The sequence below is a fragment of the Chrysochloris asiatica genome, unplaced genomic scaffold, assembly GCF_000296735.1.
Source record: "Chrysochloris asiatica unplaced genomic scaffold, ChrAsi1.0 scaffold00014, whole genome shotgun sequence".
Classification (NCBI taxonomy): Eukaryota; Metazoa; Chordata; class Mammalia; order Afrosoricida; family Chrysochloridae; genus Chrysochloris; species Chrysochloris asiatica.
In genome coordinates, this window is record NW_006408532.1 from 15489154 (window position 1) to 15501453 (window position 12300).

The 12300-nt window shown below is 40.4% G+C and overlaps 1 protein-coding gene across 1 annotated transcript in view; it reads right to left on the minus strand.

The window, feature by feature from the left end:
• The window catches only part of TRPM3 (transient receptor potential cation channel, subfamily M, member 3), an 805178-nt gene that overhangs the window by 137521 nt on the left and 655357 nt on the right, over positions 1-12300 (minus strand). Inside the window, 1 exon segment of the mRNA XM_006834915.1 lies at positions 9345-9395. Coding sequence (XP_006834978.1) covers positions 9345-9395 — 51 coding nt within the window.

A 12300-nucleotide genomic window follows, 5' to 3' on the forward strand; every position in this document is an offset into this window, starting at 1 on the left:
TAAGGTCGCTATGAGTTGGTACCAACTCGATGACACCTAACAACAACAACTTCAAAAGCAAGCTGGGGGTGGGGAGGGGAGTTGTGTATGGAGTTCCCTGGTGGTGCAAACTACTAACTGAAATATTGGCAGTTTGAAATGATGCAGAAATGTCTCAATAGAAAGGACTGGTGGTATTCTTCTGAAAGGTCACAATCTTGACAAGTCCATGGAGCACAGTTCTATTCTGACACATGTGGGGTCACCATGCAGCTAAATCAACTCAATGGCAACTGGTTTTGTTCGTTTGATTGTTGATACAGTGTCTAAGGCAAACTCTTCCAAACCCTAGGCCAAGGAGAGTTTCTCCATGCGTGGGAAAGTTAGCGTTCATAGTGAATTCAGAACTCTCAGCCTCTGGTTTGATTCCTCAGTTCAGGAGAGTCTCCAATACTATGAATGGCTGTGGTGTCACAATATTGATGAATCCTGGGCATTGTGTCCTAGAAGTATTCTGTAGAGGCACATGAAGCATTGTCTACTTTTGTCCTTGGTGGATGGTCTCAGGATGCTGTGGAAGATTTCTGCTACGTCCCATTGGTGGTTCATAATCGGTGGTACTCCAACATTGGTAAGTGTCAGAATCACTTGGGGAGCTTGGTGACAATATAAAGACTCGAGCCCTTGGTCTACTTCAGTGAACTTGGCTTCTGCAGGCTTTATTAGCTCTCCAGGTGACTCTGATGCATGTCAAAGTTGGAGAACCACTGGTCTACTGACTGAATAAGATTCAGGTGACATCCTCAGCTTTCAGAACTCATGAGCCGTTTCCTTAGCTGAATTGTTGCTTCACAAAAATGGTCTCCAGCCCTCAACCTACCCTTCTCAGAATTTCAAAATCCCCATTGTTTGAAGATGATCTCACTAATCTAACTGACTCAGCAAGTTCAGCTCTCCTAATGCTATCAAGAAATCCCAGTTGTCTGACTTCTTTACTTAAAGCATAATACTATTGTTGTTAAGTGCCCTGCGGGTTTCCAAGGAGGAGCAAGGGACTGGCAGGTTTGAACTGCTGATCTTTGGGTTAGCAGTCCAGTGCTTATCCTACAGAGGAACTTAGAGAAGATATTTTTTGTTTAAGATATAAGTTTTTCAAGTATTTTTATCAAAGTTAAACTATTACCCATACAACCACTTTTGTTCATGATTTAGGGGCAGGTTAACAAGAACTAGGTTTCTGTATCCTCTGGCTCTACCAGTTAGGCAAAGCTGATATTTACAGAACAGAACAGTCAGGTTTGTCTGATTTCATATACACCTGGCTTCTAGAAGAATATCCACTAGTGGTGACCTTTCCCATCTGCCTTATTTTCCTCAACACTGTGAGGCTGGAAGCATGTAGAACTTGGGGCTGTGGGCTTGCTGGTCTGGCCTTCTGTCTGTTTTCTGCTTATTAGCTACTTTCCCTCAGTTTTCTCCCCTGTTAAATGGGGGTGAGCCTGTCCCATATGGTTTGTAATACTCAAATATCAGGCTAACAACGACAGACATCCCTACAAGATTCATTGTGATCTAATGATAATCACAGCAAGTCTATGCATTTGTGCTTATTTTTTCTCATGGAATAATTTTCTCAATTTAAAACATGGGTATCTGTGAGCCTAATGACAGTATGTACAGATTTTCTTTTGAAAGCCCTGAGAATGAGCATTAGTTTGATTTCTAAAAACAAAACACCAATATTGCCTGAAGACCAGTATTGTATGGTGATGTTTAGGCCTTTGTGGTAGTTGTAAAAGAAGTTGTTACCAGAGTAGTAATAGGAGTAAAATTCAAAACGAATAAAAATTTGTTGTTGTTGTTATGTTCCCTTGAGCTGGTTCTGACTCATAGCAACCCTGTCTAGAGTTTTCTGAGGAGTGGCTGGTGGGTTTGAACTGTCCACCATATGGTTCAAACTGCCTTTGTGGTCCAGTGCTTATCCTACATCTCCTAGCCCCGCTTCCTTTGCATAGGAACTTTACTTTGGTATGAATGTATGGGTAAAACCTGACCATTTATTTCCCATTTCATGTCATGGCATGATAGACCATGTAATTCAAACCATTTGATCCACACAATTAAAAGGAGAGGCTCGGTTTATGGGTGATTCCAAGAGGAGTGAATAAAACATTTTTAACAAATGATTTTATATGTAAAGGACGGTTAGAGGGACACATTGCTAGGAAAGGTGTTAGCTCCCCCCTTTTCTGGAAGCCACTCATAAAGTTTGATTATTTTGGAACCATTTACATTTGGTCTGGTCAGCTTCTGGACAAAGAATTTACAACAACTGCAGATGCCACACAGCTTAGAGGGCAGAAGAAGCTCTCTGCATGCCCACATTGTTTGATCACGAGGGGTACTGTTCACCTAATTGAGGCCATTGAGAGCCTCACACCTGTGTCCACCTGTGTGTTCTAAGTGGGTTTATTTATTTATTTATTTATTTGTATAGTGAGGCGAGGAAAATAAGCGTAGAGTACTTTGGGGTCAGAAAGAGTCCTAGGCTCTTGTTGAAGGGGTGTCTGTGGACACCTTACTAAGTAATATGTTCATACTCAGCCTACAAGTCTGATTGTAAATTAAGGGGCATTCGTTTTAAATGAATTACTACAATGTGTGGAAGAAGAAATAGATTTTGCAAAATGAATAAAAATTAGTGCAATTTAGGCCCTTCATGGGATAATTGTGCTCTGGTTAGACTTGGAAGGAGGTGGCAGCATTGGTCCACTTCTGAGGTATTGAACTCATGGCCTGCTGATGTCACAATGGCTCATGGTTCTCCTAGGCTGGCCTTGATGGGGACTGATGCATATTCATGTGGTGCACAGCCAACAATATGACCGCCCCCCGCAGGGGAAACAGCCCTGGCTCTGTGCCATGTGACTCTGGTTGTTCTTCCTCTGTGCCTCAGTTTACTTTCTGACTCCTCTTTCTAAAGATCTGACTGTATGACCATGACCTGTTAGTATTTCTGTGCTGCTGGCCACTGGGCAAAGAAGTCCATTTAGAGCTCCTCAGGTTGATCTGGAGGGTGAGAGAAAGGATTGGCAAAGAGATAAGACAGGGATGGGACTGTACTTAAATCCTCTGCCTCCACTCTAAAGTGCAGAGAAGGCAACCAGCACCAACAGGTAATGTCCAAACATCTTCTGGAGGAGTCTTGCTATGCTAGGGTCCTTTTCCAATTAAAAATCCATAGAAAATAACATGGGAGTGAGACTCCCTTCTGCCTGGAGCCTGTGCTAGCCCCGCTTCCTTTGCATAGGAACTTTACTTTGGTATGAATGTATGGGTAAAACCTGACCATTTATTTCCCATTTCATGTCATGGCATGATAGACCATGTAATTCAAACCATTTGATCCACACAATTAAAAGGAGAGGCTCGGTTTATGGGTGATTGCAATTTGACAAGTTGGAAATGTTGTCTCCTTTTCCGTGCTATGCACTGCTAAGCTTTCATCCTGAACATTTACATGGCACTCCTAAGGAGGTCTTTTCATTAAAATAGCAGTTTAAATCCACTTATTAGACCCTCTCTTCAAAATAAACTCTGCTTTTCAAATGTCACCCAGGACATCACCATCAGCATTCAGTCATTTCATAAAGGTTTTTTCTTTGAAATTTGTAGCTAGTCTTCAAAACAAGGTGCTCCCTTCTGACAGCATTTAAAGTGGAGAATCAGGGTCAACAAGAGGATGAGGAAGACTCCACTAGGAGAACCATGTCAGAAAGGAAAGGTGGACCACAGTTGGTCTGAGTAATCATCAGGCAGGGACTTAATCTTGTGAAAGTTCACTAGAGGACAAGCTCCTAGTGTCTGGTAGATTATCATGTTACTAGACAGAGCAATCAATCGTTAAAGAACCGAGAATGCTGTTACAAATTTGCATGAATTTAGCAAATGGGATTATGAAAATATCCTTTCTTTAACCAATGTAGCTCTAGAAATGCTTTTATTTCTTAGTTCATTTTTTTTTTTTTTGCATTCTACAAAGCTCTGGGTCTTGAGTCCCATGTAAATGAACTTTAAATTATCATAATTTTACCACTACTTCTACATCATACTGAAATAATCACCCTCCTTTGCTGGGGAGAAACCGTACAGATAATCTGAAATAGTAGCACATTTAATTTAAGAAAGGAAGAAAACTGCTTTTAAACATACAGAGGCACAAATTAAGCAGACAGTCAGCTACTAAAATGGCAGGTTATATTTCACAGAAAAGCAGACAGACTTGGGCCACTCTGGTTTAATGTGAGAGCATTGGGACATTCGTTCAATGGATTTATGCATGAAGACAGTTCAGGGAATTGGCCTGGCTTATATCCATTTAAATTTCTGATTGATGCTGAATAGCACATATTTGCCTCATTGCGCTTGGACTGCTCCCCAGATACAAATAATTTGAGATTTTGAAATTAACTTGGGAGCAGTTCTCCACATTCAGTTCTTCTGGTTATAAAGAGCAGGTGAACTTGGAAGTGTCACGGTGGAAGCTCACATACGATGGTATGATAATTCCTAAATCCATTGCCTGGGTAGTAAGAGTTATTTAAACTTAATCTTACAGATATATTATCAAGCACTAAGCAGAATCCAGGGCTGAGTTCCTAACTCATGAATAGCATTCTCTACCAGGGTTTCCCATTTACTGATGAATTTTTTGTCACAGGTCCAATAAATTAATAAATATCAAAGCCTTATAGCTTCAAAGCACAGAGCACATGTTAAGAATGATGTTCTTTAATTTTGAAATTAGTTTAAACTGCCCAAGATTTTCTTGCCATTTGATGCCTAGTTTATACCTAAATTGCTAGAAGTCATCTGGATACTTTCAATGGAGTTGTATGCCAATGTCAATTTCTCTCTCATTTCACTTTTTACAAAAACATAAAACAGACCATTATTGTAAAAGCTTAAAAAAAAAGATTTTCATACAAAAAGAAAAATTCTTTGATGGTTACCAGGGTGGGAGGGAGAAGACAGTAATTCACAGTTTAGGGGGTAGAAGCATGATAGCTTGGGTGATGGGGAGGGCAATATACAAGGAGAGGGAGGGCAATACATAAGAAGAGGAAGGATGGTAGATGAACAGTGAAGAAAGGGGAAGACTTAGGAAGGCAGGCATGGGCTAAATGGGATAGAGGTAAACAGTGATGCATATGTAACCTTGGAAAAAGAGTGGTCTGTGATACAAAGATTGAGACATATTCTGAGTGGGTAAAGGAGGCAAAATAATGTTAAGGGACTTGACTGTCTTGTGGATATTGGTTTCCCTGCCTACTATTGTAAAATAGACATTTAAGTGTAATAGAAATGAATATTGGGAATTATGATTACAGAAAGCTTGTAAGCCCATCTTCAGCCTATAACTAATTGGACAAACTAAAAGGTAAATTCAAACTTGCCCAGGGAAATAGGTTTCTTGTAAACTCTTTGTGGATTAGGGATTCTTAGGTGGAATCCCGAGCCCTATCCAGAATCTTCTAAGGTGGGACATTGTCACTTGGAAAGACATGCAGACCAACCCAAAACAGCTAGAAGAACAGAAATTGCTACAATTTGATGAACTGGACCTTTGCTTATGGATGCAGTTGCTCAAAATTCCAACCAAAATGGAAGGATTCTTCATATCAAAGATCAAGTCTGTCCCCTTGGTACACAGAGTTGATAGGGATGGGTAATTTAGGCATTGGCTATCAAATATGGAGAACTATAAAGGCATGAAGTGGCTGGCTTACAAGCTTTCATGAGTGTGCTTAATTTCAGAATGAGGGGGGCAAGGTAGAATCCTCACTGAATAGTTTTCCTCTTTTCCAGATGGATCTGGTGGAAGGGCCCAGGGGATGATGGTGATAGGATTTTATGATTCAGTTGTGAGTAATTGTTTTTAGGACAGGTTGAGATTGTCACAAATGTAAATGGAGAAGATGTGTAACTAAAAGGGTGGAATAGTTAATCTTTCATTCCAGGAACAGAGGACCCTAGGACCATCAAGAGGGAAAAGCATGAGTGGAGTATGGGATCCTAACCATTAAAGCAGAGATAGCAGAGACAATGGCAGAGGTGATGGCATAGAGAGAGCAGCTGAGGACTTTATGCCCATGGACTGAGAAAGGCTGTGTGCTTGTGGGCAGGAGGTTGGCTTGCAAATATGCCTTTTGGACATATTAATGAATATATATTTTTGTTTGTTATGTGTACATCAAAAATAAAAAGGGGGAAATAGAGGTAAATTCTGTTAACTGGAAGGGATTGTAATCATTGCAATGAAAGAAAGTATGATTTGTTGAATGTAAAACTCATAATCTGCCCTGTAAATCTTCATTCAATTCACAATAAAAACTTTTAAAAAGAAAAATGAACATAAAACAAAACACAACGGAACAAAGTCCTCATTTTCAGATCCTTTCATCCATACAGCATTAAGCACAGGCATTTCTGTTCCTTTGGCTACCACTGACACCTATCTTGCTCTCCAATAGTCAGACCCTTACTTTTGTTTCTCTAGAAAAAAAATAGAGTCTGCATTTCCTGCTCTTTATTCTCCCAAAGGGAAGAAACCACATGCAGGCTTTTTATTTCTCCTCAACTTACTGGCAATTTGTTTTCCCAGGGCAAAGGATGAATGGTTCCTAAGCCAGTTATTACTATTCTGGGTCATTTTGCCATCATTTATTCCAATTATTAAATAAGTTTATAACTTAAATAACTATCTTCTTGTTCTGATATTTGGATCACATTAAAAAGTAATACTGTGACTAATGGGTTTGGTTTTTGCTTGATGTTTCAATAAAACTTTATTTAATGACTTAGAAACTTAAACACCATGTGATTTGCATGTGCCATATAATATTCTTTTTTAAATTTGTTTCAGCCACTTAAAAAATGGAAAAAATCATTCCTAGGTTGTTGTTGTTAAGTGCCGTCGAGTTGGTTCTGACCCATAGTGACCCTGTATAGGGTTTCTGGGGAGTGCCTGGTGATCTTGAACCACCGACTAATGTATCCCTTGTCCTAAATTCTTAGCATTCTGTTCTTTCTTGCTAGTCTGTACTATTTTTAAGGTACATATTCAAATAAAAGACCACCCTCCCCCCAAAAAACATATGTAATGCTTTACATGCCTTCTATATGATAAGTGATTCAGGTCAATGAAAGAGGCAGTTAACAGGGTTTCAGAAAAGAGAAAATTATATTGCAAAGCAGCGTCCCACGGAAGAGGACTTACTAAGAGATACTTTGATAACTGTGAAAACGTGTTTGACAATCAGATGAGAAGGTACTGCTAGCCAACTGGGGTGCTGGGAGGTGAGTGATCGGATTTAAAGGCTTGGCTTGGCTGAAGATACAACCATCTCTTTAGAAAGGCTCACACTCATACTTCAATGGCTCCCACCAGCTTAAAGTGAGCGGGGAAAGACCCACTATTTTAGAAAAACTCAAGACATTTTATTGAACAAGAGCAACAGATAATGTGGCAAAGAATATACTATAGATGTATATGCTTTCAGTCTTTTGAGATCCTTCTTCCTGTTTAATTTCTAAGCAATTTAAAATGGGGATAAATTAAATAAAACTGGAAAACTTCAGGAAAGAGAAATGGGATTATTGATGGCCCTGTAGCTACTGTGGTTTCAGATGGAGGCAAACCAAGGCAAGATGTGGTCTTGTTAAAATGGTGGTTGAATTGGGTGTACAGGTTTCCCAGCATGCCTCCCTTGCAGGAAGAATGACAGTTTTCACTAACCAATCAATGTTAAATCCATCTTTCAGATTGTGTGCAGATGGAAGAAGAGTTTCCAAGGTCCAACAGAAGAAGTTGTCTGTTTTTCTTTTTTATCCTTTAGTTGTTACTAGCAAAGGTCCAGCAGGTTAGTAGGCACATTATAAGCAACTGTGATGCCTTTGCTTGGCCTTTCAAGGGGAAAATAAACAGGCAGCTAAAGCTAAAGCTAAAGCTAAAGCTAAAGGACAAGGAGCTCTGGTAGCATAGTGGTTATAAATCGGGCTGCGAACCGCAAGGTCAGCAGTTCGAAACTACCATCTGTTCCTCGGGAGAAAGATGAGGCTTTCTGCTTCTGTAAAGATTTACAGCCTTGGAAACCCTGTACAGGGTCACCATGAGTCTGAATGACTCCGAGGGACATAACCACCACCACCACCAAAGATAAATGACACTTTAAGGTCCGTTTTAGCCAGAAGCTTCCTATGAGATGAAGGAGTTGTACTCTGTTTTTGATCTCACTTTGTAGCTTTCCTGAGGTATGTCCTATGGACGTTGGTAACAAATTGCTTCTAAGGAGTGATAGTGTGTATATGTGAGCATGTGGATGAGGATGATGACGTCTCCTTTGGAGGGAAAGTGAATTTCTAGAAATATTGAGAAGCCTCCAGAAGCCAAGTTCTACTCTCTGTAGGAGACTGTCTGGGGCAAAAGAACAGTGCTTGGCTAAGATGAAACAGAACCACACTGCGCTTCATTCATCTCATCTAAACTGGGGATAATAATAGAACCTACTCCATGGAAATGTTGGGAAAATTCCACAAGCTAAGATCAGTTCCAGGCACTTAGTAATTGCTAAGTGCTTGCTATTAGTATTTTATTATTATTCACTTTATTATTATTAATCCAATGATCTGAGTTAGAATTTTGGCTCTTCACAAACCACCCAGTATAATTCTCACTTCTCAGTTACAGTCTCTCTGTGTGCCCGCATTGTAAAATGGAAATAGCTCTACTTAATCCATATTTAGAGGTTTTGTAAATGAGATGGTGAAAGTGAAAAAAAAGATATTCTGGGGAAAAATGAAGTGTTAGACAAATGGTATGTATTTGTATGTTTATTTCCCTGTTTCTCAGAGACTGCCTGAGTACTTCTTACTACACTCTGTATAATGAATGATAAACAACTGGAAATTATACAGTGTATCAGGATCGAGCAAATGAAGATGCCTCGGATGGTGAATCAGACAGCATGGAAACCAACTTCTCAAACAGCGAGGGGGATATGGAAAATTTCAAGTAATGGCATAAATCCACATGGCCCGGGGAAAGCCTAGCCTTCCACTAACCAAAGCATTATTTCCAACGAAAGCATCTAAAACCACGGAGACCGGAGATAAAATCACAGCTGCATCGTAAGCAGAGGTGTTAAGAGTTAAAAGACACATACACATAACACTGTATTCTCAGATGGCTGGGTAGCTGGCAGGGAGAGGAAAACTCTGGCAGCTCATGCACAGACAGAGGCGACTTCTAACCACAGGAAGCAGTCAAGACAAGACCTCCGACCTGCAGTCAAGAGGGTTCTTACCTTTTTGACATCCCTGACCAAGTGGTACAATGTATTTGAGGGTCCATGTCTCTGAAAGCAATAAAGAAGAATGAAATGGTTTTGCTAGTTAGGGGCTCTAGTTGGCAAGGCGAGAAGGTTCTGGAAGGAAGGGTTCTGGTTGGTGGAGGGGTAGTAATATTGAGAAGATGGACCTTGTTTTAGTTGCTCAGTTGTACCTGTTTCTTCTAAACAAGCTCACTGGCAGATTTTTGGGATTCAATTGCCTATAGAAAAAAAACATTTGAGGTTCTAGGTTTAAGCTTTGTAGGAGAGACTATAATGTGGTTGACCTCTTGGCCAATATATTATTTAAGGAGTTAGTTTTGTAGCAGGTGGAGGGAGACAAAGGGGGTAGTTTATCTTGCTGGATATAAGCACATTGCTATTGTTGTTGTTGTGTGCCACCGAGTCAGTTTTGACTCATAGCAACCCTGTGGAGCAGGGATAGAGATCATTTTTTTTCTGGCAAACTTTATAACATCATTCACGGGCCATACACAATTATCAACTTAAAAATGAGTCTGCTATATGTGGTCAAACATTTAATTAACTCACGCCTAATGTGATGGCTGGAGTCTTGGTATGGTGCTGTGGGATAGTGCACTAGATTGCAAGGTTGATTTGAACCGCAAAGTAGGCGGTTCAAGTTCACCAGCCGCTCCTTGGAAACCCTACACAGGGTTGCTATGAATCGGAACTGACTCGAGGACACTTACCAACAACAACAACAACAATGTGATGCCTGGAGTCCTGGTGTGGCATCATACGATAAGCACTTAACCTGAAGTTTGGTTTGAACCACAAGATGAGCAATTCAAACCCACCAGGTTAGTAGTTGGGAACCTTATACAGGGTCACTGTGAGTCAGAACTGACTCGATGGCACTTAACAACAATAATGTGATGGCTGGATTCCTGGAGTGGAGCTGTAGGATAAGCACTGACTGAGAACCACAAAGTCAGCAGTTCAAACCCACCAGCTGCCCCTTGAAAGCCTATATAGGGTCACTATGAGTCAGAACCAACTCAACTGCACTTAACAACAACAATGATGTGATGGCTGGAACCACAGTTGCTGGACAGGGCCAGACCAAATGATTTCTTGGGCTTTATAGGGCTTGTGAGCCAACCGGTCTCTACCCATGCAGTACAAGAGCAGCTGGTGGATTTGGGCTGCTAACCTTGTCCTGTGTGTCTGCTATAGCACCACACCAGGACTCACATTGCCATTACAGTTTGTTTATTACCCATAATGAACAAGACATTCTCTAAAGCAAGGCTTGGTCAATTTTTTTCAGTAAAAGATTAGGTAGTAACTGTTTCAGGCTGTGGGAGCCTTATGATCTCTGTGGCAACTATTCGATTCCACACTTGTTATGTAAAGGCAGCCTTAGACCATTGTTGTTGTTAAGTGCCATCGAGTCGATTCCGACCCATAGTGACCCTGTATAGGGTTTCCAAGGAGAAGTTGGTGAGCTTGAACCACCAACCTTGCAGTTCAAACCGCTTTGCAGTCTGGCGCATTAACCCACAGCGCCACACCAGGACTCCTATGCTACACAAAATCGATGGCATGGCAACGGGTTTGGTTTTTGTTTGATGTTTCAATAAAACTTTATTTAATGACTTAGAAACTTAAACACCATGTGATTTTCATGTGCCATATAATATTCTTTTTAAAATTTATTTCAGCCACTTAAAAAATAGAAAAAATCATTCCTAGGTTGTTGTTAAGTGCTGTCGAGTTGGTTCTGACCCGTAGCGACCCTGTATAGGGTTTCTGGGGAGTGCCTGGTGAGCTTGAACCACCGGCCTTGTGGTTCAAACTGACTTCTCAGTCCAGCAAGGCATTAACTTTCATGTGCCACAGATATTCTTTTTCTTTTGCTCTGTTTTAACCACTTAGGGAGCAGGCAATGACTGGATTTGGTCCTTGGGTGGTAATTTGCTGAGCCATGGTTTAAAGATTAAACCATAGGTTGTTTAGGGTAAAGTATGTTTGCTTGACAGAAAAATAAAGGGAAATGGATCTCTGTCTTCTTGTCTTTCCAGAACAGAGTTGCCAGGTATAAGATGCCCAGTTATATCTGAATTTCAGATAAACAATGAATACTTTTTAATATAAATATAGACCATGAAATATTTGGGATATGTTATTGTTGTTGTTAAGTGCTGTCGAGTCAGTTCCAACCCATAGCAACCCTGTATAGGATTTCCAAGGAGCGACTGGTGAGCTTGAACCGCTGACCTTGCAGTTTAAATGGCTTTGCAGTCTGGTGCATTAACTCATAACACCACACCAGGACTTCATTTGGGACATACTTATACTAAAAATATATATTTATTTATTGAAATTCAAATTTACCTGGATCATCTATGTTTTCATTTGCTAAGTCTAGCAATTCTATTGGAGGAGCTAAACCAGTGATAGCAAGTCCTTAAACAATGTTGTAACACATTGAAATATGGACACAATGTCTTCCTGAGTACTGGCTCATCCTGTTTGCCCATTCATGCTCTCATGCTCATTGGCATTCCTTCTCTAATGAGGGAAATATAATATTGTGTAGTGATTAAACACAGATAATTCTGGAGTTGGCCTGGTTCCAAATATGACTTTGCTACCTATTGTCTTTGACTTTGGGTAAGCTAATTTAACTGTGACTCAATTTGATCATTTCTAAAATGGATATAATAATTACACTTCTTTGATAGGATTGTTGTAAAGATTAAATGTCATCACATATATAAAGCTATTAAAACAGTAGGCCCTCAAGTGGAGTTGGTTCCAACTCATGGCAACTCCGTAATAAGGTTTCTGAGAGTGGCTGGTGAGTTTGAACTGCCTGACTCCACGGCACATAACAACAACAACCACGCCATATTGTTAGCACTCCAGGGCTTATCCTACAGTGCCACACCAGGGCTCTAACAGT